Source organism: Hirundo rustica, chromosome 18 (genome assembly GCF_015227805.2).
Source record: "Hirundo rustica isolate bHirRus1 chromosome 18, bHirRus1.pri.v3, whole genome shotgun sequence".
In the NCBI taxonomy this organism is placed as follows: Eukaryota; Metazoa; Chordata; class Aves; order Passeriformes; family Hirundinidae; genus Hirundo; species Hirundo rustica.
In genome coordinates this window covers 4,597,357-4,624,682 of record NC_053467.1, presented here as the reverse complement: position 1 = coordinate 4,624,682, position 27,326 = coordinate 4,597,357, and the positions used below count along the sequence as shown (strand labels likewise).

General features: G+C 45.0%; 1 protein-coding gene across 3 annotated transcripts in view; it reads left to right on the top strand.

Annotated features, from left to right (window-relative positions):
- LLGL2 (LLGL scribble cell polarity complex component 2) overlaps positions 1 to 27,028 on the top strand; it is a 32,971-nt gene extending 5,943 nt beyond the window's left edge. Inside the window, exons 2-27 of one of the 3 annotated variants that reach the window (XM_040081903.2) lie at positions 1,295 to 1,402; positions 7,490 to 7,587; positions 8,601 to 8,682; positions 9,949 to 10,064; positions 10,622 to 10,780; positions 11,492 to 11,654; positions 11,825 to 11,957; positions 12,732 to 12,786; positions 12,966 to 13,120; positions 16,420 to 16,637; positions 17,135 to 17,202; positions 18,169 to 18,322; positions 18,420 to 18,524; positions 19,278 to 19,570; positions 19,830 to 19,983; positions 20,271 to 20,421; positions 21,095 to 21,211; positions 21,707 to 21,873; positions 22,532 to 22,796; positions 23,477 to 23,630; positions 24,166 to 24,203; positions 24,656 to 24,703; positions 25,236 to 25,278; positions 25,513 to 25,567; positions 25,988 to 26,049; positions 26,397 to 27,028. In XM_040081903.2, coding sequence (XP_039937837.1) covers positions 1,328 to 1,402; positions 7,490 to 7,587; positions 8,601 to 8,682; positions 9,949 to 10,064; positions 10,622 to 10,780; positions 11,492 to 11,654; positions 11,825 to 11,957; positions 12,732 to 12,786; positions 12,966 to 13,120; positions 16,420 to 16,637; positions 17,135 to 17,202; positions 18,169 to 18,322; positions 18,420 to 18,524; positions 19,278 to 19,570; positions 19,830 to 19,983; positions 20,271 to 20,421; positions 21,095 to 21,211; positions 21,707 to 21,873; positions 22,532 to 22,796; positions 23,477 to 23,630; positions 24,166 to 24,203; positions 24,656 to 24,703; positions 25,236 to 25,278; positions 25,513 to 25,567; positions 25,988 to 26,041 — 3,120 coding nt within the window. In that variant the 5' untranslated portion in view covers positions 1,295 to 1,327 and the 3' untranslated portion in view covers positions 26,042 to 26,049; positions 26,397 to 27,028. Of the gene's footprint in view, positions 1 to 1,294; positions 1,403 to 7,489; positions 7,588 to 8,600; positions 8,683 to 9,948; positions 10,065 to 10,621; positions 10,781 to 11,491; positions 11,655 to 11,824; positions 11,958 to 12,731; positions 12,787 to 12,965; positions 13,121 to 16,419; positions 16,638 to 17,134; positions 17,203 to 18,168; positions 18,323 to 18,419; positions 18,525 to 19,277; positions 19,571 to 19,829; positions 19,984 to 20,270; positions 20,422 to 21,094; positions 21,212 to 21,706; positions 21,874 to 22,531; positions 22,797 to 23,476; positions 23,631 to 24,165; positions 24,204 to 24,655; positions 24,704 to 25,235; positions 25,279 to 25,509; positions 25,568 to 25,987; positions 26,050 to 26,396 lie in introns of all 3 variants that reach the window. The other 2 variants (XM_040081902.2, XM_040081904.2) reach the window with 2 other exon arrangements.
- The last annotated feature ends 298 nt before the right edge of the window (positions 27,029 to 27,326 follow it).

Genomic DNA, 27,326 nt, shown 5'->3' with positions numbered 1-27,326 from the left:
CTCCTCAGGAGTGGCTGCTTTAGGTCATTATCCGAAGGCCATTGTAGCTGGCAGGAGCACAGAAGCAGCCACCCTGTTTCCAGCTGTGCTGTTCCCATCCGTACAGGTGTGAAAGCTCCTCCCCTCAGTCACTCACCTCCAGCCCCACCGTTTGAAGGATTTAAGACCCTCTGTTCACTTGCCAATTCCTTTGGTGCTCCTGGTCCCTCTTTCTCATGCAACATCAGCCCCCTGCTCCCCACCTTGTTGTAGGTGTGTATGAACCTCTTCTGACCATGTATAATATCCATTCTGAAGCTTCATTGCACCTCAGAAGTTCTGGCCTCCACTGCACACGCGTGTCATGTACAGAGTAGCTGGCAAATTGCTCCCTGACAGGCAAATTAAAATAAAATACTGAGTGAAGTGCCTGTAAAGTGCAGCCTGTGAGAGATGGCCAGGGCAGGCAGGAGCACTAACACCAGGGTCCGTTGTCAGGATATGAACTCAAGCCTTTGCTTTTGAGTTGGCAGGGTTTTACGTGTCACTTAGTACCTGTGCAGAGGGGAGATGTGACAGCCTCCTGAGCTCTAAAGAGTAGGAACCTGGAGCCTGGGATTCCCCCTGTGATTGCTGGCTTGCAAGTCAGGTCTGATTCGTCCCGCTTGGATCCTGTCCTGTGAGAGACCAGGCACCGGGACACGCACTTTGTGCTGCAGCTGCACAGGGAACTGCAGGTGCGAAATTCCCTTCCCCTACCCCCACCTCCAGCAGGCAGTTCAGCTTGATATGTTACAAAAGCAAGTTAATAATTAACGCAGCTCCCCTGCAGGCAGCACAGCGCCCTTTCGGCCGTGCCCGTGGAGAGACCTGAAAATGGGATTCTTTCTCTCTTTGGCTCAATAGCTGGAGGTTACCTGGGGTGAAAACTGATGCTAGTCAATAATGCCTGAGACTGGGAGTTGGCCTTTAGGTTGGGTTTGTCTGAATGTTTATGCAAATGCTACAGTTTTGCCTTTTCACTGGATAAGGTCAGCTCAAGGGATCGCAGAATGGCCAAGTGCAAAATCCTTTTTAGAATCCTCTTGTTTTATCTGTACTAGTTTGCTTTATCAATGTGAAGATGGAATTGTGAAGTGCTGCACCGGGGAGCTGTGCTAGACTGGTATCAGGTTTTAGTCACTCGATAGTGATGTTGTCTCGGTCGGCTCTGGCTCATTTGTTACCTGCTAAACCAAAATAAATAACCTATTTCTGCCTGCTTTCTGCTCAAGCTGCTTTTGTTTATATAGGCTTTTCTTTTCTATTTTGTTAGGATTTTTGTTGCCAAGATACTGCAGCAAGGAAGATGAGAAGGTTCTTAAGACCCGGACACGATCCAGTGCGAGAGAGGCTCAAACGTGACCTTTTCCAGTTTAACAAGGTAAGGGGCTTTCCTCAGACTTCAAGGCAAATCTATCCTGAGCCACTGCATCCTGCAAAAGGAGGGATAAACTGCTTGAGTGTGGGTGGAAAAGTTAAATTTAGGAGAGTTGCTGGTTTTTCCTCTTTTTCAGTTCTGTCCTTTTCTCCCCTGATGTGCCTGAGTAGTTTCCTTTAAGCTCCTGGGCATGTTCTCACTTCTCTCCTCTTTTAAGAGGAAGGAGACTGTGATGCTGTTGAGTGGCACTTGCTGAAAGAAGAGATCTTTTCTATCCTCTGAGTGGTCTGTCACTTGTCCTGCTATGTGCTGCGACTGTTTCTGTTATAGGTAGTCCTTGTTAGGAAAATAAACATTTTTCTAAAGATATACATAAGCCACAGCTTGTGATGCAGCTGAAGCCAGAGTACTTTGTCCCTGATTATACTTCGGATTTACAACTGTACCCCTGCTTTTAAATGTGCATTTAAAAGGCTGTGATAGCTCCTAGGCAGCACAATGGCCATTAATAATGAGTTTACTATTATCTTAGTCTGGATCTGTTTCTAGGTTTTTTTCCTTCCCTCTGTGAAGAAATGGCAATGGCTGTGCTATCTGTCCAGCACTCGGGCATTTTTCTTTTGAGCTCTGGCCAGGAGCATAGTGCTTTTATCTTTGAAAATGCCTACTATTAAATCATGGCTAGGCTAACAGCTACTTACACTTTGGGGAGCAGAAATATATTTGTAGGTTTTGTGTTTCCAAGGTTTAAATGGAATTTTGCTGAAAAGTGTAATGGATAAATGAAATCAGCCTAGGAAATAACCTCCTTGATTCATTAGTGTTGTAGGGTAGATGGATATTGAAGTGGAACTGTGGATATTGGAGGTAAATGATTTAATGTAATTGGTACCAAGCAACACCAATTCCATGCATACTTCCCTACCATCGGGGAGACAAAGCAACTCAAGAGTGCTTTTTCTGTTTTCTGCCTTCTACCACCAGAAAATCCTAGTGCAAATGCAGTTATAAAATCAGTGAATGCAGAGCAGGTTTGAGTTGTTTGCATCTGGCTAAATGCAATGTCAGCTTCAGAAAAGATGTCCCAGGGATGGGTCAGAGCTGCTTATAAGCATTTAAAATTATATGTACCTTGGAAAAACTTTGCTGTTTTAGGGACAGCTCTTTCTTGAATATGCCTTTCTCTTAGGAGAATGTTTGGCTAAGCTTTACCTGCCAGAGACACACTAATTTGGATAATGCAAAACAGGGTTGAAAGAGCTAGCTTTTGCAACAGAAGGAAACTTCTAAATATATTAGAAGCTGACATCAGGATTTGTGACTCCATTTGATTCAGTCCTGAAGGTAAATATGACATCTTGTTTCTGAGGAGACAGCTACTTTGGACACTTCCTAGTGGTTTACTCTCATTAACAGCTTGGTAATTAAAGGCCTTGTAAAATGCATTTGCACCTTTAAGCCACAGTAACTCGTTCTTTTCTAACAAGAATCAGAAGGGAATGAACATTATACCAGAATCTTTTACACTCTGCTTTTTTCTTTCATAAAACTGAGGGGTTTTTGTGTTTTTTTCCCAAGTCTTGTGTCTCTCATTGCAGTATTTCCAGAGGTAATGGGTCATTTGAAGGCTTCTACCCTTTGATCCAATAAACATCTACTCACAGCTAGGTAGACTGAGAAGATCTGGGAAAGTCAGACCTTAATTCTGAGCTGTTGAAGATTGTGGCTTCAAGGAGCCAAGAATCATAGTGCTTTGTGTGCCAAGGCTGTCCTGGTCTAATGTGCTATTAGGGCAAGCACATTAGTGCTGGTAAGCAGGTTTTTAAACACTTGTTATTTGAGGTCTTTGAAAGACTTCTGGTTAAGAATCTGCTTGGGAAATATTTATTGGGCCTGTAAAGTTGCTGATCAGAGAAATTGCACGGTGGATTTGCACCTCTTCAGTGTGTGATGCGGGTCATGACTAAAGGCAAGGTCTGTACCTTAAAGGTGCTGGGGATTCCTGCCCTCATTTTACACTGAAGTTGAATATAAATGCATGATGCCACACAGATTTAGTGTTAGTGTAGTGGAATGTATTTGACCATGCTGACCTAGAATGGACTTCAATTTAGAAAGTCTGTTTAATTGGTGGTGGTGGATTTTTGTTTGTTTATTTATTCTGTCAGGCATAAATAGGCTGTGATCTTCTTATTGCTTCTCTCTTGCGTTTTGGTTTTGCATAAGAGTTGGTTCACATGGTTTTAAAGGACTGATTGATGACTGGACTAGCCCTTCAAACTGTCTTCAAAGTTGTGTTTGTTTCAAAAAACACCTTCCTAAATTCACTTAGCTTTGCATATCTGTCTCTCTGTGTGAGTAAGAACTTCCCATACTTGTGTGTACCTGTTGCAAGAATCTGTTTTTAGCTCTGTGGATAGAATGAAGGATAAGGTATGTGCACTTGGCAGTCTACTTCTTTGAGTTTATCCTGCTTTTGGAAGTAGTATTTGGATGCCTTTGGCTCAGTCCAAGCCCTGCAGAAGAAACATGTTCAGGCTGGCATTGTCAGACTAGATGATGGGTAACACACAGGTGAACCAGCCTGTCTTACAGCTGAATGTTACCCAACTGGGAGCATTGTGTTTAATTTATGGCTTTGTGTTTTTTCCCCTGTTTTCAGCCTTCCTGCGCCTTTGAGGATGGATGTGATGGAGAGCTTACCTGAAATCTGAATTAGTGTCTAAGCAAAGTGGAGTTAGCACATACAGGCTTCATTGTTTCTTCAAAAGATGAATTAACAAGGGGACAGGGCTTGTATTGCCTCCGGTCGGGTCTGTCTCTGCTCTGTCATAAAACAGTCTGAGAGGAGAAGCAGAGACTAGTGAAAGGAGGAAGACAGAGCTGAGTTTCACCGGCACAGCTTTAGCGTGGGCTGGGAGCAACTGTTCAGTTTGGCCACATTTTTCCTGCAGCAAATATGACTGACACGAAGCATTTCTGTCAGTGCTGCTGACACCAGGCTTGCTTGAGTCTGACAAATCTGTGGGGAAGGAAAAAAAGCTCCTACCTTTCCCCGTAGAAACAAAGGCCCCTTTGAAGAGGAGGGCACATTGTGGGCACTCCAGTTTCTTATTTCAGCTCTGCTGAAAGGCTCCATTGTACCCTCGGCTGCCTCCTGCCCCCTCTCTCCCCCTTGCTGCGTTTACCTGCTGGGCAGGTGAAAGGATTGGCTGATGAAAGCTGCCGAGGGGAGGGAAGGAGGGCAGCCCAAAGCTGCCTTGGTGTGATTTAACAACCGGGTGCAAATAGGTAGAAGGAAAGGATCTGGGTAATCAGGACAGTGAATGTGAATGCCTGGCCCTGATAGTGTTAAATGCAGCCCAGAAGCCACCCAGAAGCCTTTATGGCCCAGCTGTGGTAACAAATGACATAAGAGAGGTTATCTTTGTTGCATCTTATGGGCATCTTGGTTGAAGATTCAGAGCTGCCAGAAACCTTTAGTACATTTACTGCTCTCCACGAGCAGTTGTGGTTGCTACTGATACTTCTCTTTTGCAATCTTCTCTGTGGAATGGGGGGTATTTCAAATTTTTGATTGAATGAAAACCTGGAGGAAAAAAAATCACCCTCCTGTTATTATTACTGAATCATACACACTTGGCTATGCAGTTCATAGGCCTCATACTTGAAAATTAAAGCTTTTATTGACTTGTCTAATGTGTTTACAAATTAACACATCAAACCCAAGATATAATTAGGCCAGCATTAAGGCTGGTGTTGACAGCTTCCTAACAGGCAGTGCAGTATTGTATAAGTCATGGCTTTCTGAGAGTTGTGGCTAAAGCTTTATCTCCTGGGCTGGATGAAATCTTAGAATAATCACAGTTTCTAATTGATGTGTCACTGAAAATTGCACCTGGTTGTGCTGATAACATGACAGTGCAGTGACTGTGAACACGTTGAAACTGAAATTATCAGGGGAGTTACACTGGTGTCTCCCTTACAAGTTCCTCACTTTGTTTTGGGTGAGAGTGGAATTTCAGGTGTTTATTGCCTGTGCTACACCTGATTCATTTAAATGTCTGATTCGTTGTTAAGATAACGTTACCTTGGATCTTCTTCCCAGAATTTTGCACCATAGCTTTATACTCCCACAACTTTGACAATTAGGAAGCTTTTCTGCGTTGCTTCGGTAGCTATCATAGTGCAGAGAAATTCTTCTTTGCCTGTGCTGGGTTAGGAAGCTGCCCTGTTTCAATTCTGACTCCATTGATAAATTCCTAGTTTCACACAGCCTTCTCTAGGAGGTTTTACACGTGTAGCTGTGCAAAGGTTGGTTAGCAGCAGCTTCAAAGGTGACAGCAAAAAGATTGACATCTCAAAGTTTGTTTTTAATAATGCAAACCTAACACTGAAATTACCTTCTTAGAGCATGAGTAGCTAAGGCTGGGGAGTAAATTATCAAAAAAAGGAAGTAAACTCAGTGGTCTTGGAGGTTGTAGTACTAATCTTGGCTTACTACCTATAAAAGGTAAAAAATTGCTATCTGCTCTTTAGTGCAGCCTAATGAGTTGGCAAGCAGAAAATTGGGAAATGCGCCAATATTTTCAGTTTTATCTTCTAAAGAGGCTCATCTTCCCTTAAGAGAACCTTAGGCTGGGGTACCTGGTATTTAGAGGAGGGAGGTCTTTTCTTGCAGTTTAAGAATTGTGATGAAATGGGTGAAACTGAAGCAAACTGGCAGATTCTGGAGTCAGCTGGATCCTCCTGTGCTGTGTCTTTGAGCAGGACATTAAAGTGCTTTGCAGCAGCTGGGGCACCTCAGGCTATGGCCTGACCACGGAAATTAAACCGGCTCCATTTGATTCTCGTGCAGGGGATTAAGTTGGGATCTCACTATGCAGGAAATAAAGTCCAGGTGTTACTTTTAGGCTGAATAAAGCATAAAACTTAAGTGATGTGGTAGCTTTGCTTCAGACGTGATGGAAATGAGGACGGGAGTGAGGTGCAAGTGCTGTAGATGGAGGGTTCTCTGCCTTTTTATTTTTTATTTTTTTCCCAGTAGTGAGTGTAATGAATTCCTATTCTGTAGCAGGCCAGCTTGCCTTAGAAGAAGGTATTTCCCAGAAGTTGGGCCTGTAAGGATCAGTGTTTTCCAGGAAGCATCCCTCTTAATCTTCCATATTAATCTTTGGGCACACCAGCCCTCTTTACCTGGCTGTGTGTAAGAGCTGTGCATTAGCACTTCTGAAAACCTCACCGAGCTATTTTCCAAGCAGCTTGGTGGCATCCTGTAAGTATGGCAGGATGTTGTTCCCTGGTGTGTAAATGCATCAGTGTGGTGTGTACAAATACTCCAGATCTCCCTCCTGGAGCAGTTGTAAATTGTACTTTAGGGAAGCCACCAAGGCCAAACAACACTGCTCCCTGTGACAATGACATCTTTTTAGTCCCAAATGGCTTTGAATTACTCTGAGGTGGCCTTGCAGGCTCCTGCTCTCATTAAATTCCAGTGTTCTTTGTGTTCCCTCTGGAAAATGGATATGGATTGCATTAACTTTCCTGACTGCTCATAGGAAATCTGTTTTGTTTCCTTGATGAGCGCTGATGTTTGCTCATAGCTCTGCATTGCTTTGCACCATTTCTTCATGTCAGTCACCAGGAAGAGGTCAGGAAGGCTGACCTGTGTGGAATTTGGCAGATAAAGCTGATCTTACAGTGCACAGTATTTGTGTCAGGCTTTGAAATTGTGCTGAGCAGTTGGTTTCCAGAAGTGGAGTGATGGAGTGTGTTGTATTGACTGACTATGCTGTGCTTATGCAGAGTTATTTATAAACTTAACATCAAGAGCTGCTTAGGCTACTGTTTTCAGAATATTTCTCTTTCATTTCTGTTACACTTCTGGATATCCTGGCTGTGGAGCCAGGGTTTCTTGGCCTGTGTTCATCATTATACTGTTGTTCAGCAAATCAAGAAGGTTTGAACACCTTTCAGCAGAAGAAGCTGCCATTGAGTGCTGTGTTTCAGACTGCCATGCCATGTTGACTTTCTGCCCAACGATGCCCATGAAACAAGCTGCTGATCATGATTTTTCCTTCTCTCCCCCAGACTGTGGAGCATGGATTTCCCCACCAGCCCAGCGCCCTGGGCTACAGCCCGTTTCTCCGGCTCATGGCCATTGGGACACGATCAGGAGCCATCAAATTGTATCCTTTGAGCACCTTGGGTGAGAGTTCCCTAACCTCAGCAGAATTAGTGCAGCTTTGAAGACACTTCAAAAGTTAGATTAACTATGAGTTTGCAAGCAAGGGTTACTGGAACACTGAAAGTTTGCCAGGCTTTGGAGTGATTTTGGTCTGATCAGGGTGGGATTATCTTTCCAAGAGCTGAGCTACAGCTCCAGCAGAAGCTGAGCTGCTGCAGATATTAAACAAGACTCTGCTCTTGCTATGCAGAAGGTCAGACTAGATCTGGCCTAAGTTTAGCAATCCTTCACATTGTAAATTCCAGGGTTGTTTAAATATTTGGGGCAGGGTTCCTTTTTCTATTTTTTTTTTTTCCTGAAGCAGTTCTATTTCAAAGGTTAAAGCTGAAGTCAGAAATGCTTTCTACTTCCTGAGTTTTTGACCATCCAGGAATTAAAGACCTAAACACTGAAGGTGGTAATTTATTTTATTTTTTTTTTTTTTTTTTTAGCTAATGACATCCAGTCTGATTTTTGTGTGTGTGAGATAATTCTCATGGCAGAGACCAGTTAGATGAGCTGTAAAACAGGCATGTCACCCAGCCCAGAAAGGAAAAGTTGGTGCTGTCTCTGCCAGCTTAATCATTCATTGCTGGTGTTGTTTGTGCTCAGAGGCTGGACTCCACATGCAGGCAGTAGCCATCTGTCTCCTGGTTACAAATTAGTTAAGCAGGATTGTAGTGTCTGGGAAACCACCGAACATCCCTGAGAAAAAACAGGGTCTGGGCGCCTCTTCTGCATATACTGAAGGAAGAAGTGAACTTCCCTGTTCTCTACAGGGAGCACAGCCTGCAAATTTTACAAACATGTAAAATCAAAAGTGGATTTGCATTGATTCTTTGCAGTCCAGCTCACAAACAGTAAAATGTGGTTTCAAACTAATCTCTTTTCGTCTTGCTTGCTAGCAAGCTTCTTATCAATTAATTGTAGCTGTGGGTCACCTTAAATACTATAGATCCTCAACAAACTCATCAGATATGGTGCCCCTGGGGTGGAGTTCATGGGTTTACATGAAGAAAACAACACTGTAATGCAGATTCACTTTATACCTGATCAGGTAAGTGCATTCTCAGTACCTCTGTGACTTATGTAGATCTCTCCTAAACAGGTGTTGATTTTATTCCAGGAATCTGGGCTCCTATTACCGAGTATATTCAAAGGCTGCTTGGTTGGGAATGTTTATCACAGTGTATTTTGTGCTTTTAGCAGCGCTTGTTGCTGTGGAGATGCTCAGTAAAACTAAAAGAGAAGCTTTAAACTAAAGAGTAGCTTTATTGTTCATAACTGTTAGTCATTTATTTCCAGCAACATCCTGGGAATGGTAATAAGGCCAGGATAGTTCAAGCAATCTGCTGCAGAAGCAAGAACTTCCTTTCCTTTTGCAGCCCCTATTTTTTCAGCAGAACTGGGTGGTCTTTCCTCTGCACAACAGATAGAACAGGAGCTGCTACTGAGCTGGTTTAATTATTTTCAGGAGCTCTAAACAGCGCTGCTAACCTCATCTGCTGTTAAGTTTGTTGCCTTTGTGTTTGAGGGTATTGAATCTTGCTCCTGGGGACTGCTGAACAGTTATTGCCACACTCTAAAAATAGGAAGGCAGAATTTTCCAGATATCTGGTGGCTGTCTAACCACTTTCCCTTTCCCTTGGCTGTCAGGCTGGTGTCTTGGTGTCACACACTTTGTTGCCTGATGCCCCCAGTGTATCACAAGTGCCCTCTTTATGAGAGGGATTTAATTCTTGAGGCAGTTTTGGGTGTCTGTTTGCTTAGCTAATGGTATAAACTGAAACTCCCATGGGGAGTGTTGCACCAGGTGTGGCTGCAGCAGGTAAAATGCTTCAATTTGAACATCCAGCCAGCAGGGCTGGGCTCATAAAAGGATTCTGACACAACCCTCCCGAATGAGGTTGGACACGAAGAATGTGAGGAGTGTGGTGTAGCAGAGTGTATCAGCCCCACCCGAAGCTGGGGTGTGTTCAGCAAACCTGTGCTGAGCCAGGAGGAGGTGAGATACAGCCTGCAGCTGCATGGCTGGGCTTTACAGCACAGACTGATCTTCTTCAGGAGCCTAAATCCTTGTCATCCCCCTCAGTGATAACCTCTGCCTTTATAACAGGGTTTTTAGCCTCTAGGCTGCTTCTTGTTGCCCTTCACCCCCACAAATCCCATTGCTGCAGTGTTTGTCCACTGCCATAAAAAACTGAACCAGCTCTCCAGTCCTGTTTTAGCAGGGAATTAGGAACAGCAGCAACTCTACTGCTAAATTTACTGTGTTATATTTAATACTGGCATTCTGAAAAAAGCAAGTTGTGTGATTTTGCAGTGCCAGCTGGTGACTCTGCTGGATGATAACAGCTTGCACCTCTGGAGCCTGAAGCAGCACGGAGGAGCGTCCGAGCTGCGCGAGGAACATCGCTTCACCCTCAAAGGGCCACCTGGGTAAGGCCCAGGAGGGGCTTGGAGCTGCTCTGGGGATAAGCAAGCCAGAAAATTCTGCTGTTGTTTAAGCTAGAGCTTGTCCAGTTCTTAACAGCCTGCCACTCCTCTGAATCCATTGAAAGGGCATCCATGGGAACCAACCAGGAGCTGGCTAGGACATGGGAGACCAGCTTGTAAAAGTGCTCATCCAGTGCAAAGGGTGACATCTTTTAAAATATTGTGCATTCACTGCTGTGGGTACAGGAGCTGTTAAGGTTAGGGAAATCCAACCATTACTTAAATCAGACTTTGAAATGATGTTGTAGTTTCAGTTTCACTTGGTCTTGCCAGTGTTAGGTGAGCTGTTTTTAGGAACACTTAGAGAGGGCTCTGTAAAAAAGGTGTCTGGTTCTTTGTCCATGCACTTGTCAAAAACTTCTGACATAATCTGTCTTAAAGCTGATGTTTTCCTTCTTAAAAAAAAAATCATGCCTCCAAACCAGATGACACTGTTAAATGTCCCTGTTATGTTGTTAACTCTCTCAAATTCAGTAACAGGAGTCTCTTTGCATCCCCAGCTCTCCACCAAGTGCCACCCAGGTAACAGCTGTGCTTCCCCATTCCTCACGGGAGGTGCTGTACCTGGGCACAGAGAGTGGCAACATCTTTGTGGTGGAGCTGCCCTCGTTCCGAGTGCTGGAGGACAGGACCATCACCCCTGAGGCCGTGCTGCAGCGGTGAGTGAGCAAACAAGAGGTGGAATCCCATTACCAGACACATTCTTTGTTAAAATGTCACCCCAGATTATGTACTGGGGCCTCGCTGTTGTGTTAAGCATTGTTGTCCGTATCTGCATGACTCTCATGAGAGTAACTTTTGGTCCTGGTGTGTGTTAAGTAACAGTTTCTATCCTGGTCCAGCCTGGTGTTGTCACTGTGGAGGCAGAGCATGGGTGAATCTGCAAACCTTGTGCCCTAGGATTTAGTTATGGGGAAAGAAAATAAAATAGCTGTAATTACCCACTTATTTTTTCAACCACTGGCAGAACATCTGATACTGCTTTGTTCAAATGGGGTTTTTATCACTCTGCTGGGTGCTGCTGAAAACTGTCCTACTTCACATCTCCTACTGATCCTTCCATCTTACCTTTATTCTGTAAGAGCAGAGTGGGTGGTTCAAACTGTCTTTCAGTCCTGGGATCCAGTCCTGGAATTCACTGTAAACCTTGGCCTTTCCTTGAAGAAAGCAGGACTGGGTGCATGTCCATGTGGTACGTCTGGTGTGACATCTCCCATAAGATATTTCTGCCGCATGAAGGATTTGTGGGAAAATTGTAATTGCCTGTTTCAGCTTTGCTGCTTAGCTTCTCGTTCTTACACCTTTTATTACAGTCCTTCCAGGTTGTACCTGGAATCAGCTTCTCTTGGTTTTCTCTTCTGCTCCTGCAGGATACCAGAAGATAACTGCAACAGGCGATCCTGTGAACTGGTGGAAGCCCTTCGGGAGCATCCTAAGAAACCTGACCAGATCCTAATTGGATATAGCAGGGCCTTGATTGTCCTCTGGGACCTGCAGAATAACAAAGCAATACAACATTTCTTGGGCAGCCAGGTATTGATTCAATCCGGAGGCCAGCAGGGCAGGAAGGGCTCTCACTGACACTCTGAAGACGAATCAGGTGCAGGGAGAACTTGACAAAGCAGCTTTTTTAATAAGAACAGGTTGTTTCGGGGAGATAACAGCTCTCTGTAGAACAGTCATTTGTGTGGCTTTCATTTCAGCAACTGGAGAACCTCTACTGGCAGAGGGATGGCAGTAAATTCATTAGTTGTCACTACGATGGAAGTTACACCCAGTGGCCAGTATCCAGTGACAACAGGCAGTCAGAGCCTCTGGAAAACACGGTGCCTTATGGTCAGTAAGTGAAGTTTATCTGCTGTGTATTTGTCTAAACTCAAACTAATTCTGACCTTGTGTAGGCTATTCAAGTCACAGTTCTCCCTAGTGTTTAATGGCAAAATGCAGGGCTATCCCTTGAATGGCTTGTGAGCCTGGACTAAGGGATTTCAGCCCAGTTTTTATCTTGGATTTGCATTGTTGAAGTATCCCCTGAACCTGGAGAGCAAGTCTTGCCAATATGAGTGCCCCTTATGAAGAAGGGGTGGTGATTCAGCTCTTTGTTTTAGCTGGTGTCCTGTTCAGCAGGAGTTGCTTGGATCCTGTGTAATTAATAGTGAGCTGAGTGTATTTTTTGTTGACCTGAGCAGTGATTAAATGAAGCTTCTGATTTGCTGGAAACCATCAGATGGGGATGACCTCACCTCTCGAGTGCAAAGAAGCTTCTAAAGCTCTATCACTTTATATTAGTTTCAGGAATGGCTGTGATTTTAGCAATCCTTTCTAGTTAATGAGCTCCTCCAGCAGCACTTCCACTCCCTGGTAGCCGTCAGCAGCATGGTTTAGAACTTCCCCTGAGCCTAAGCTGTGTTTTGCTGCAGAGTTCTGTGGTCAGTGTGTCCCAGAAGACTTGTCTGATGTGGCTTGGTCTGGGGAGGTGGTGCTGGCTCCTGCTAATTTAGGTGGCTCCCCTTGGGGTGGAGGGTGAAGTGACCTGCCTAGAGCAGGATCAGCAGCTTCTGACGTAAAGATGAGCTTCTTGAATTGTAGCAAATAACTCTGTTTTCTCAGGTCCTTTTCCTTGCAAGGCCATCTCCAAGATCTACTGGCAGACAACAAAAAATGGGTGAGCTTGTGGTGTATCCCCTCAATCTCACCTATTTGAAGGGTGCAGCATGCAATGCCACATGATCCCTTTAGAGTAACATTACAAGAACTTGTCCAACTTTCTTTAATATTTCTGTAAAATTTCTCTTGCTCCTCACTTCAGCACAGACCACTTATAACACTTTTCTTTCTCTTAAGGCTTCCTTACATAATATTCCAAGGAGGGATGCCCCGGGCTAGCTATGGGGACCGGCACAGTATCACTGTTATCCACGGCAGCCAGCAAACAGCCTTTGACTTTACCTCACGAGTGATAGACTTCTTTATAATCTTCAGTTCAGATCCTGCTGCAGGTATGTGATGGAAGGGCATTACTGAGGAATTAGGGTAGCTGTGTACGTGTGGAAATCTGCCTGGTATAAGTAGCATATGAAATGTGATAAGGAGGTCAGTTGTTTGGGGAGTTTCTGAGACTCCAGCAAAGAATCACAGAATCATTTTGTTTGGCGAAGACCCTTAAGATCGAGTCCAGCTGTGAAAGATTCCCATTTAAAAGTGAAATGTAAAATACTGGTGTAAATAAAGGGCTGGTCGCAAATGCCATTCATTCCTCAAAAAAATTAGGCTACTCTGTAAATGAGCAAAGATCTCTTAAGCTTAGATCTGTTTAAGCTGGACATTGGACATAACCAGGTCGTGAAATGAGGATCTGAATATTGTTGTTTGGAAACAGCACTTCAAAGGAGGCTAATAATTAAAACCAGAATTTACTCCCACTGAGACACTGCTTCTTTTAATTAGTACCTGGATTTGTGTCTGGAGCTTTGGGTAATAAATCAGCAAAGGGTGACATAGAACCAAGGGTCAGTATATGGAGAACTTAATTTCCTTACTGCTGGTGAACATGAATGTAAACTGAATAGTTCTCATTCCTGGAATTGTGTAGAGCTTGTCAGATTCTTGCTTCTGTTGAAGAGCTTTCTTGCCCTTACTTCTGCAGTAACTATACATTCTTCCGTTTCATGAAACTGTAAAGGGTTTTCCCCGAGAACTCTTTGTTTCATGCTGGTGCAGTTCTTGCTTCTGGCTAACTTGGAGTAACTGATTATAAAATGCTATTTCAAGCTCCAAAAGCGTGCAGTGTTGGAAGCTAGATCAGACTAAACTGCAAATTTTTTAGGAGCTTGTAAATAAATCTTCTGTTACTGGTTCTTCTCAGGCTTTCTAGTCTCTGATTTGCCTGCTAGACTGGTTTCCAAACCAATTTGTCCTGTGTGTCCTGTGTCCTGCCAGGGAGGGTGGTGACAGCCACAGCTCTGCATCCAAGTCTGTCAGTGCAGGTTGCATCCCTCTGGCCTGTTCTGGGAAGCAGGGCATGGATCCAGGGGAGGAATGTCTTGGGAAAAGAGGCAGAAAGAAACAGCTTTTGGATTCCCTCTGCCTCTCTTCCTAGATCTTAACAGCCCCTCTGAGTTTACTGGGAGCAGAGAAAGGCAGTGTAACTGAGCTGAAATGCCTGTATGTGTGTGTCACTGATTTTCCCTGCACAACAGTGCCTTTATAGACATCTTTCAAGTGTGCAGAACCCACAGGTCTAAACCTTCAAGCTCACAGCGCTGATGAACTTGAGGTACTGTTTTGTACCTCGAGTTCAATACCTTTTGGTGTTAATGAAGGAGAACCTTTTACTTTCTATGAAATTGTCAGAATGCAGATTCTGAATGATGGAACAAAAGTCTTAAAGATTAAAGAAATCTGAGGTTTTTAGGTTGGAGTTGGACTGCTTAGAGTTCAGGTTCTGGATATGATTAGAAATCCTTTTGGATGAAATAACTGAACAAACAGGCTTTATATTTTTGCTTCCCAAGAATGAATTATCCAGTTAACACCAGTGCAGGTGGGTTGAGACAGGAGCTGCTACAGGAAACTGAAACTGTTGTACTTAGATGAGGAAGTTTTTTACATTAAAATGAGATTTCTGTGGTTAACAAGCTTCCTTGTGGCTGATTGCCTGAGCTTAGTGGATCTACATAGCTTGCCTTGTTTGCCCTTAAGCAGTCTTCCCTGCAATGGCAATGCCAAGGTATTAATTGTATACCAAAGCCACTTAATTTAATAAGCACAGAGCTTATGCATTGCAGCATGGTCGTAGCTGGTGACTTTCCACTACCCTGAATATGCTGTGGAAACAGTTTTTAAAAAGGCCAGCCCTTCCTGTTTCTTTCTTTTTTTTTTTTTTTTTTTTTTTAAGTGAGGTGGGTGAGTGTATGGCAATCATGACAAATTCTACTGTGGCTGCTACTTCAGCAACTTAAAATAGATTCTTGCTGTAAGAAGTGAGCTCAGATGTGTGTTTTTGCAGGGAAAAAAGATTGTTAAAACAGAGCACTTTTGGTTAATGTTGGCAGCAGCAAACTGCAGGGCTGTTACAGTACAGGGATGATATTATTTGTTTTATTATGAAGTCCCGTGGGCAACTGCAAATGATGGTACATAGGAAATCAAAGTAAAACTGAATAGAAAACATTATTTTCATGAAGAAACTGAACTAATTAGTGATGTGTTGTGGCTGGGCCTAGTCAGAGGTGAAACTTGGGGTGCCTCACTAGTGATGCCAAGTCCTAATTACTGAATTTAATTTTGCTGAGTGAACAGTGTTGGTATGTGCAAATGTATACCAGGGAATCAACCAAGTACAGGAGGGAAGTAAAAGTACAGTTTAGCAGGGAAGGTCAGGGAAGAGCTGAGTTAGGTAGTTTGGTAATGGCTCACTGTTTTTCAACCCAAATCCAGCTTTATATTCGCTCAGATTTCTGTAGCTGTGTTAATTGTCACTGCTGTGAACTGGTCTGGGGTTTTGGTTTTCCCCACCAGTTTGCTGCTGTGGCTGTCTTGTGAGCCTTGCTGCAATAATGTCCTTGTAGACTAAATTGTTTTTACTCAAGATTTTCCATTGTAACTGGAATTAAAATTCTTGTTTGTGTCAGATGTCACCAGTCAAGTTACATTAACATATTTCTTTTGTAGTCGTTCCTAATACACATAAGAATTATTAGGTGATGTACACATCTTTAAAAAGAAAGTCTAGAGGATGTGTCACAACATATGAGAAGAAGAGAAAATGAAAAGTAAAAGAGCTGAATTGTAAATACTTGTCAGTTCAAGCAGAGAAACATTCTGCAGAACCCAAGGCATTATCATGTTTAAGCAGCTTAGCCTGGATGGACTGTGGTCCTAACACAGCACTAAATGGGTCACTGCTGGGGTGTATGCGTGTCTTTCCACCCAGTGCTGTTAATTAGCTGCAGGTAAAATCTTTGGAATTCTGGCTGTTACAGTAGTGAGTATGAACTTTGTGTTATTTAGTCATTGCTGTTAACAAATTTTTTACTCTGCAGTGGAATCTAATCAAAGTCACTGTCCCAGTCCCAGGAGTGATGTAAAGAAACATGAATTTGCAGTAAATCTGTCTTCAGATCCGTCCGTACTCAACAGGTCCAATTAACACGGAAGCATTTAAGATTTTTTTCCAACAAAAACTGTTGATGTGGAGCTGTGTGATTCCAGTTTTCAAAGCAGCCTTACAGGAAGCTTGTTTGCACTGACCTTGGACGGTCAGTTCTGTCAGCCTCAATGAATGTTGTTTCTGCAGAGTTCGATGACCCCTCTGCCCTGGTGGTGCTGGCAGAAGAAGAGCTCGTGGTCATAGACCTGAAAAGTGCAGGCTGGCCAGCAGTGCACCCTCCATACCTGGCCTCCCTGCACTGCTCAGCCATCACCTGCTCTCACCACGTCTCCAACATCCCACTGAAGCTCTGGGAGCGGATTATCAGCGCTGGGAGCAAGCAGAACATCCACTACTCCAGTATGGTATGGTGGGTGGGTGTCCCCCCTGGGTGGTGTCCCCGTGTTCCTCCGTGGTTAGGTCAGTGCGACTGCCCAGGGTGTGGGTGGTTTGTGTTGCTGATGATCTGCAGAGGGCTCAGCCCCACCAGACACTCTCCTGCCTCTTAACAGGGTCAAGAGAGGCTTTTTTCCAAAGCACCACCGGTACAGTTACACTGGAGAATTAAAATGTGGTATTTTTTTAAGCTTTGACAAGCCAGAGGGAAAGTCTGAGTGTTCCCAGCTGTCGGTGGTAACAAAGTTCTCATGTAAAAGCCCGAAGCTTCTCAGGGAAATGTGTAGAGTGCCTTCTAAAAGGCGCAGTCGGTGTCAGAGTGGGAACATCTAATCCAAACAAAAGCTGACAGCGTGGACTGTTTCACTGCCACTTGCACTGGAGTTCGTGCCCTCCTGCTGACTTTATGTTCTCTCCACACTGTCACTGCCTGGGCAGTCACACACTTCTCTTACTGTCTTTGTAGCCGTGGCCAATCGATGGTGGCATCAACATCGCTCCAGATCCTCCACAGAGAGACTTGCTGTTAACAGGGTAGGTAGAGACCTGAGAACCATCAGGGAACCCTTTCCAGTTCCACTTCCCCCTTTTTCGACTGACTGAGGTTTTCCTGTGGAGTCAAAGTCTGCTCATCTTTTAGGGCAGAGACTGCAGCTTTACAGTGCAGCTTCTCAAAGCAGTGCTGCTGGCTTTGTAAAGTCAATTTATTTTGCTGCTTCTGAGCAAAGAGGTCATGATGTTCACAGATAATCCGTAAAGTGGCTGATTTTTAGTTTTGATGTGTTATCCGTTCCCCCTACTCCCAAAGTGTGTAGGAGTGCAGGCACTAATCCAGCCTGGTTCAAAAGCAGCAGTGTAAAAGTGGAGCTTAAACTTTCACATTTTGAAGCATTTTTCCCTCTACCTTACACTCTGAGTCTTAAAATAGAGGTTAGCTTGGACTCCTGTCTGCTTTGATCAGCATGAACAGATCTAGCTAAGAGGTGGAAGTAGCTAGAAAGAGATTGTCTCATTGCATAAAAATGTACCATTTTCTTTTCAAAGCACTTTTGAGAGTTTAACTGGTCTGTTCCTCAGATTCCATTCTTGATGGAGCATGTCAGAAGCTCCTGCCCTTGTGTTGGAAGACTTGCAAATTTTCACCTGGAGAACTAAGATGAAAGCTTGATTTTTATTTTTTTTAATGTTGTTTTTTCCCTTCCATCGCAGTAACAGTATTTTTGCCTGGATGAGTTTTTCCTTCCATATGCTAAGATTTTTGCCTTTTCCATGTCTTTTTGGCATAATCTTAAATTAGCTTAACGGTGTCAGATCACCAAAAACAGCTGGATTAAACAAACCCAACAACCTAAAACAAAACCAAAAGCCACAAAAAATACACAAGAAGCCAGAAATCTTTCTCTTTGTGGTTTGTTTTTTGGGTTCTGTATTTTCCCCTCTGCTTTACCCTCTGTGTGCTGTTCTCCCATTTGATGTGTGCTCCTGTATCCTCCCCCCCAGGCATGAGGATGGCACAGTGAGGTTTTGGGATGCCTCTGGTGTCTGCTTGCACCTCCTTTATAAGCTGAGCACAGTGAGAGTGTTCCTCACGGATGCTGATCCCAATGACAACATGAACACCCTAGGGGAGGATGAATGGCCTCCACTCCGCAAGGTGAGAGAGCTGCTGCTCGTAGAAACTTCCTGAAAACCTGCAGAGTTCTGATTCCTGGCCCAGTTAAAGACCAGCCCCTCTGTGTTCTCTTGTCTAGGTTGGTACCTTCGATCCTTACAGTGATGATCCAAGACTTGGGATTCAGAAGATCTACCTGTGTAAATACAGCGGATACTTGGCTGTAGCTGGTACAGCAGGACAGGTATTGGAATATGAACAATCAACATAAACATAGTTTTCAGTGCAGGTTTCAGTGTGATCTGAAGATCTGCTAAAATTCAAAGTGCTCATTTCTCTCATGGTAAATTGATGTTTTCTGGAAATGCTTCATGGGACCCTGCTCTGGTGAGGCCCTGCCTGGAGCACTGCATCCAGCACAGGAAGGACATGGAGCTGGTGGAGTGAGTCCAGAGGAGGCCACCAAGTTGATTAGAGGGATGGAGCAGCTCTGCTGTGAGGAGAGGCTGAGAGAATTGGGGTTGTTCAGCCTGGGGTCACCTAATTCCAGCTTTCTGGTACCTGAAAAGAGCCTACAAGAAAGATGGATACAGACTATTTACAAGGTCCTAGAGTGACAGAACAAGGGGGAGTAGCTTCAAACTGAAAGCAAGTAGGATTAGATTAGGTATTAGATAGGAAGAACTTCTTTACTGTGAGGGTGGTGAGGCATTGTAACAGGTTGCCTGGAGAAGTTGTGGATACCCCATCCCTGAAAGTATTTAAGGCCAGGATGGGTGGAACCCTGACCAGAAGAGCTGTCCCTCTGCATGACAGGGGTTAGAACTAAGTGATCTTTAAGGTGCTTTCCAACCTAAACCATTCTGGGATTTTCTGCTTTCTCTAGGTGGTATTTTAGGCATTATCTGCTGTTATTTATCTGTCCTGAGTGGTGCTGCAGCTTGGAGATCTGCCTGTGCAACAAGAGCTGCAGCAAAGGGTGTTCTCTTCCTTTCAGGTGCTGGTGATGGAACTGAATGACGAGGATGCAGAACACATGGTGGACCATGCTGAAGCAGATCTCCTGCAGGACCAAGAGGGTTATCGATGGAAGGGTCACGAGAAGCTAAAAACTCGAGATGGGCCTGTTCGATTTGAAGCTGGTTTTCAGCCATTTGTCCTTGTCCAGTGTCAGCCACCAGCTGTGGTCACCTCTTTGGCCCTGCACTCAGAGTGGAAGCTTGTGGCCTTTGGTACCAGTCATGGGTTTGGGCTCTTTGACCATCAGCAGAAGCGACTGGTCTTTGTCAAGTAAGTGTCATCTTTCCAGAGGGTCTGTGGTATTCCTTATGTTAATGATGACCTGGAATTACTAACAAAGCAAGGTGTGATAAGTGATTTCTCAAGAGCTGTCATTATAGCAAGAAGCTATGCTTCTTTCTTCTCCTCTCTTTAAGATCTTCCAGAATATATGAGTGTGTTCCAACATTTGTGTGTGTCCTGTTGGACTCTTGGGAGTGATTGCCACCCAGCAGAAAGTGAATATGTGGCTACTGTCTCCCTCTTCCAGGTGCACACTGCATCCCAGTGACCAGCTGGCCTTGGAAGGTCCCCTGTCTCGGGTGAAATCCCTGAAGAAGTCCCTCCGTCAGTCATTCCGGCGGATCAGAAGAAGCCGCGTGTCCAGTAGGAAGCGGCGAGGAGGTGGTGGGAATGCCTCAGAGGTGAGGGGTTCACCTTTTTGGGGTATGTCTGTTTGCAGCTTGGAGTGGAGCCTGCTGAGACTGCCTAGAGCAGGAGATGGTCTCGGCCCTGCTATCAAATCAATAGCTATTGGTATGAGGGAAAAATGGCAGTTTCTGATGCTGCTCTGTTAGATCAAAACAGGCACGTCTTTAGAGAAGATCAGCTCAGAGGACAGGTTCACTGGTGTGACTCTGCTGTGCCTTTCTATTGCTGCCACTCTCCCTGCTGTGTCTGTCCCTGACTGACAGTGTCTCCTCACCTGAAGGTGCAAGAAGCAAATGCCAAGTTTGACCAGGACGCGTTGCAGGAGATGGAACTGGCTCCGGTCCAGCGCAAGATCGAAGCGCGCTCGGCAGAAGACTCCTTCACTGGCTTTGTGCGAACCTTGTATTTTGCTGATACCTTCCTGAGAGACAGTGAGTAGGAAAAGCATCGCTCTTTTCTTCCAAATGGGTTTTTATTTCTTCTGCCAAGGAGTGTATTAGGATTTACTGCCAGGAAAACTCGGCACCTCCTGTGTCCTACTTTGTGCTGTGCTGAAAAAACCATTATAGAACAAGAGCATATGTTGTCATGTAGAATTGTTATTTAGCCATTCTAGGCTACTGGCTAATCCAGGGCAAGTGGCAGTTCATCTTTGAATCCAGTCTTTATTTTCAAATGTGCTGGATTGGCATCTGACTTGTTAGTATAAACTTTTCCTTCTCTCATTGCTCTGAAGTTCACCTCTGTCTCCAGCAGAGCATTTTAATTTTGGTGACGGTGGTGGCTGGTTGTGCATCAGAACCCAAACTGATGGCATGCACAAGTTTACTCTGCTCATCTGTGATAAAAATATGTGAGAACTGGACATAGCAATTGTGGTGGTTCCTGTGGTGGTACTTCTGCCTTTGCTAACATGCAGTGTCCTTTCTAAGGGTTGCTGGTGGTCATGTATTGGGAAAAGAATGTTAAGAACTTGCAGTTTGCCTGGCAGGTCTCCCCCAATGCAAAGATATTTAGGGTGCAAACAGAGGGAGGTTTTGTATAGCCAGGAAAGCTGTTATGTCATGGATGGTGCCTTGCTCATGGGCTTTTTTGTCACTCCAGGCTCCCGGCACTGCCCGTCCCTGTGGGCTGGCACCAATGGAGGGACAGTCTATGCTTTCTGTTTACGTGTTCCTCCAGCTGAGAGGAGGATGGATGAACCTGTGAGGGCAGAGCAGGGTAAGTGCCTTGTGAAAGCATGGTTCTGCTGGGTCTGAGCCATCACTCACAGGAGTTATGGCCAGAAAAGCAGGGTTGCTCAGTTAGTGTTGTTTATCAGTGATTGGAGCCAAGTGTGCCGTGTCTGAGCTAGGCAATGCTCACTGCAGCAGCTGAACGGGAGCTTCAGCATTGCTTCATGTGCCTCAGCCTCATTTCCTACTCACTTCAGACATGTTAATTTGTGTCAGCTGTCACTGAAGTTTGCCATCAGCCCTCACTTGTTCTGACAGCTGGGCCTGCTGTCTTTATGTGACAGTGGTTTCTGTTCAACACAGATCAGTCCAGTCAGAATGCCCTAATGCCCCTCAGCTACCAAATCTTTTCAGGCAGCGTTTCTATAACCACAGTATATAGGTCTCAGTGCTGAGAGGATGTGAACGAGTTTCTAAGTGTTTCTGACTAGACTCTGTTTGTTTTTTCCGTTTGTTTTTCCTCCTTATCTTGCCTGTCTAGCCAAAGAGATTCAGCTGATGCACAGGGCTCCTGTTGTGGGGATACTTGTGTTGGATGGACGCAGCACTCCCCTCCCAGAACCTCTAGAAGTAGCACATGACCTTTCCAAGAGTCCTGATATGCAAGGCAGCCACCAGCTGCTAGTGGTATCTGAAGAGCAATTTAAGGTGAGTGTCACCTATTGAGGGAGAGAGGTGCCTAAGAATTGTGCACAAAATCTGCTGAAGCACTGGGCACTGCTCAGTGGAGAGAGAACTTTCGGGAGTGCTTGTTCTCCTGTACCTGAAAAACAGCCCTGGGATCGCACTTCTGTTTGGTACAGTCCATAAATCAGGTGTGTGCTGGCAAACTGGGGTGTTCAGCATAGTGCTGCACATGCTGAATATAGAGATTTTTATACCTATATTATATTATATTCTTTGCACAAGGCTGCTTCTGCTTTTGGGTAAGAGCTTTTCTGTCATTAGTGCAGAAGCAGGAATTTGTAGGTATTTTTGTGAAGTAGCTAAAAAGTTTCTTGTTTTGCACACTAACTCAAACCCTGTTCTCTTTCTCTATTAATCTGTAGCCACATAGGGAAGAGTTTTAAAAAAATAGGGGAGAAATGTGGTTACAGCCTGGAGGGTAAAACTGATGTCAGAACAGAAAGAAATTCTCACGCTGCCTGTGGCTGATTCGTTCTCATGCCATGAGCAGGCTCTGGTTACACCTGTGTGTATTCCCTGTGAATGGAAACATTATCCAGGGAGGGAGCAGCAGATGTCCTGGGGAGCTGCTGCTGCCTTTGTGCAGGAAGAGGTGTCAGTTGTCTCATTTCTGCGGCAGGTCTTCACGTTGCCCAAGGTCAGCTCCAAACTGAAGCTCAAGCTGACAGCCCTGGAGGGCTGCAGGGTTCGGAAGGTGACGGTTGCCAACTTTGGCAGCTGCAAGACTGACGATTACAGCGAGAACGACCTGGCAGTGCTGACCAACCTGGGAGACATCCAGATCATCTCCCTGCCCTTCCTCAAGCTGCAGATCCGCTACCCCTGCATCCGCAAGGAGGATGTGAGTGGCATTGCATCCTGTGTCTTCACCAAATACGGCCAAGGTGAGGTGGGCTTCTCCCAGATCATTCCTCTTGTGTGTTTGAGATAGTGGGAAATGGCTTAGTGGTTTCTGGTTGGCTGTGTACACGTGTGAGACTATTTCAGAAATGTGTTCATTGTGTGTTTCTGGGCAGTACCAGCTGCCGACAGGTACCAACACACGAGTTAGAAAAAGTAGGAGTGAGTTTATTCCATTTCTGTTAATGAATACAGGAGTGAATAGTGGTTTCCAGCTTGGATGTGCCCCTTAGAAAAGGGCACATTCCACCTGGCCACCCTTCTCTTATCTGGTGTGGGGGGAATGGCTCTCTAAGCAGCATGCTCTGGGAAATGGCTCCACTGTGCCTCCTGTACATGCCTGCGTCTCAGCACTCACATTGCAACATCCTATGGCTGCTGAAGATGGATTGCTGCTTTCCAGTTCTTTTGTGTCTTTCTGTGCTGTTTTTCCCAAGTGTCAGCACGTGACAACAGAATTATTAAATTGCACAGTCTCTAGGCTAACCAGAGGGGAGCTAGGGTAATATCTTCCTCAGTGGTCCCTCCTTGCTTAGACAGATGGAGAAGCAAACCCTTAGTGCCAAATGTAGATCATGCCTAGGTCTGCTCTTTTTTTAGGATCACCTTTGTTTGTGGAACTGTTTCCTGAGAATTGCCCTTATAAATTCCCAATCCCCTGTAGGTTTCTATCTGATTTCTCCGTCGGAGTTTGAGAGGTTTTCCCTTTCCACCAAATGGTTGGTGGAGCCCCGGTGCATTGTGGACACGCCAGAAGTGACAAGCAACAACCACGTGCACAACAAGTCTGGCCCAGAGAATGCTGCAAGGAAATCCAGGTAATGTCTGTAACACTCTTGCACACTGACTGTGTCTGAGTAGGGGGGAAAGGAAAACCCCTTTGAAGTGAACATCCATAGAGGGACTGGCATCAGGAAATGTAACCTTACCCCTGCTGGTTTTCCTTCCTGGAGTACATTTGGTAGGACAAAGCAGGAAGCTTTGGAACTGATATCCCTAAGCTGGAGTCACAAACTTAGAGCAAGCTCTGGCTTGCTTTTCTTGTTCCCAAGTGCTGAGGCTGTGCTGTTCCTCTGCGAAGGGAAATTCAATGTTCCTCCTCTCCTCTTGGAACATCAGCGAGTAACAGTGGATCTGACACTCACAGAGATTTTATTCCAAGAGTTTTGAAGTGTTCTGTGGTACCTGCAGACTTCTGCATCACCAGCACGTGGTGAAGCCCTTCCTACACTCACCAGACTATTTACATGATGTGCACTGGAGCCTCTTGTAGTTGCCAAGAACACACAGGAATTCTCTACACCCCTCTTCCTCAGCGTCAGTAATTGTTTTCTGCCTCCTCTCCTTTTTTAGGGGACCAGGAAAGAGTCCGGGTGACTGTGGAGAAGATGGTAAGTGAAAAAAACAAGTGTACTGAGGGTAGCATGGTGTGTAAATTTCAAAATGTCTTTCCTATTGCTACAGTTGTTATTTTCTGCCTAAGAAAGGGAAAAATAAGGAGTGATGTGGGGGAAACACTGTGACCTGCCTGGGTTGTATTTTATTTGATAGCTCTGAAGTTGCATGTGAAAGATTCCCTTAAAGGATAGAACAGAGTTTTTGCTGGAGGAAAGGTCTGAACTTATTTATGTCTTGTTATCCAAACTAGTATTGCTGAAAAAAGCAGTTCAGTGTGTGAGAGACTTTAAGGATTAGTTGTGAAGCATTCAGTAAAGTCAAAAAGTACTTAATGTGGGGAAAAAATACAGTTCCATTGTGCATTTCTCCGAAACTGCACTTATTTCAGGAAAAGGGGAAAATATTGTTAGGTAAAAGCTTTTTTTTTTTTCCTACTCTTTTTTAGAAGGGAAGTCTGGGAGGCTGATGGAACATGCCTTACTCAATGACGAAAGTGAGTTGAGATGAGTGAGATCAAGTCTGCTGCTGAGAGGGAAGGTGCCTTTCTGGGTGGGAAAAGAAGAAAGCTGCTGGGAAATTAGTGGATTCCAGTTCCAAGGGATCTGTAATTACTGGTAGAAATGCTGGGTTTTCTTGAATCCCCAGAAATGAGGGGTTGGACAGATAGCCATGCCCTCAGGCAGGGGCTGTTCTGCAGAGTGCATTCCCTGCTGAGATAAGAGAAGGATCTTTATTTCCAGCAGGACTTGTGTAAGATGACAGCTGGAACAGACAGTTCCTTTGGGGCTCTGGTACACGGGGATTGGCAACATTTCCTCTGGCAAATGACTGCTTCGGTCCTGTGTGCCAGCCTGCCCAGTAAAAACCTGGTAGAAGTGGCAGTGATGATCTAAGGACTGACCTCTGAGCTGTGGGGGAGGCAGGTTGTGGAGGCTGTTCATTGGGGAGGTGGAATGTGGTCAGGCAGCTGCCTGAAAGCAGATCCCCACCGGTTTAGCTCACTGCTTTAACCCTCTGCTTTCCAGAAGTGCTGAAGGAGATCCAGAGTACTCTGGAGGGGGGCAGAGGGTGAGTATCAGTCAACTTCTCTCCTTGATGGCTGGGGCTGGCTGGGGAGGGCAGCTTGAGGTGACAGCAGGGGGATGCCCACTTGATGGCAGAGATCCTTCTTCTGGAATCTGGTCACATGTGCATCCCACAAGCTACCCAAGGGCAATAATGAGTGGCAGGTTCTCTTTCACGTGCTGTCCCTTGACGTTTTTTTTATGAATAATGCTTTGTCTCTTTCTCTCCGAAAAGCAGGAGAGATCACATTCCCACATCCCCAAGGAACAGGACTCTGAGTATTCGCATACAGGTTTCTATTTGTGTCAACCCATGCTGATCTAAGGGCAGGCCACACGGGCTTAGTTGGTCAGGGATGGGACTCTGGAGTTTTAATCCTGGCTTGACACTGTCCCTTGGATGTGTTCAGTGTCTCTGCTCCCATTCTGTCTGTACAATAGAGCTGAGCTACCACCACGGCTGCGGGGCTTTATCTCATCTCCCTAGAATGGTCAGGGGCTACCAAGTGTAGGCAAAGGACTACTGTCTGCAACGGATGCAGGAAGCTTGGTGGGATTGGTAACTGCTGGTGTGGAAGGATCAGTGACTGCCTGACATGCTCTGCTCTGTGCACTTCTCTGGACACTCCCTCATCCTGGTCTTCTGTCGGCATCTGGGAGTGGATGGGATGAGACGGCATTGCAATAAGGAATCTCTTCTTGTGTCATTGCAGGAGCTATGCAGAAAGAAATTCGGCAAGAAGTCCATTAGGACATGGACTAAGTAATGGAGGAGGTAGGTGAGGCTGAAGATATTTGAAGTAGCCGAAGGAAGCAGAAAGTAGAATGAAATTTCTTTATAAGCTTCAGCTTATTTAAATGCTTTGTGAGGGCCTCTGACCTGAATTTTCAGGGTGGGACTCTGCTGGCTGAGTGGTGTGTGAGCGCTGTTCAGCACCTTACTGTTACACCAGTGGTAAAGGAAGGGCTAAATTCCTTTGAAGGCTCCTGACTCTTATCACAAAGTGAGCTGGTGAGGTAGCCAGAGCTCCCAGCAGCGATCTGAGTGTATCAACTCATTAGCTCTTATTAGCTTTCAATGCCTCCCTTTTCAAATGGCTTTTGCATTCTTCCCTCCCACAGCAGATTGACCAGAACTCATGGAGGACTTGCTGGCATCGGATCGAGTGCCAAAACACTACTGACTGGGCAAACCGTCCCTGGGGAGAAGGCACCAGTGCTCCCAGCAGCCAGACTGGGGAGCTGCAGCTCCTGTGCTGTGCTTCTGCCTCCCCTTCAGTGCCTCTTGGAGACTTCTCCTGCTGGAGCCCACCTTGCTTTAGGACAGCAGTGGATGCCAGGTCTGACGCGCCACAAGCCTCTGAGTACATCTAACATTCAAATGTTTGCACATTTCTCTTTTCTACTGGGCTGGGTTTTAAATTATAAATGTTTTACTGCCTTGGTGCAGGATTTTAATAAACGCACACTGTTACCTCCAACAATTATTTTTTGTACATTTTTTAAAAAATCTTATGGGTATTTCAGTTTTAACGGAAACGTTTAGAAATTTACTTTAAGGAAAAAAAACCATTAAGTAATATATGCTAGATTCCTGTGACTGCTGTATGTGGTATCTGAATGAATAATTTTGGGGTTTGTTTGTTATGGTACTGTTAACTGGCTTTACGGATTTGGGTAGAATCTATTTTTGTAGCCATTCAAATCAGAGGAAAACTAATTGAATTTGATTTTTGTTTCAAGACTACGTTGCTTTTGTGGTTTTTTTTTTTTTTTTTTTTGGAAATAAAACTCTGAATTCCCTTTTGTGATCCGTGTCTCCTCTCATATCTATTCTGTCCTTCAGCAGCTTCTTTTGTATTGCCCACACATCCCTGGGAGAAGGTGGAGCCGCCCTCTGAGCTGAGCGGGGCAAAGAGCACTCCTGGAGGTGAAGCAAGGTGGTGGGTGGGAGAAGCAAAGTGATTGTGTCACCGTCCTGCAATCCATAGGGGATGGGGCATGGTGCCAGGAAAGGGCACTGGTTCAGATCGTAGTTCCTGGAAGGTCATT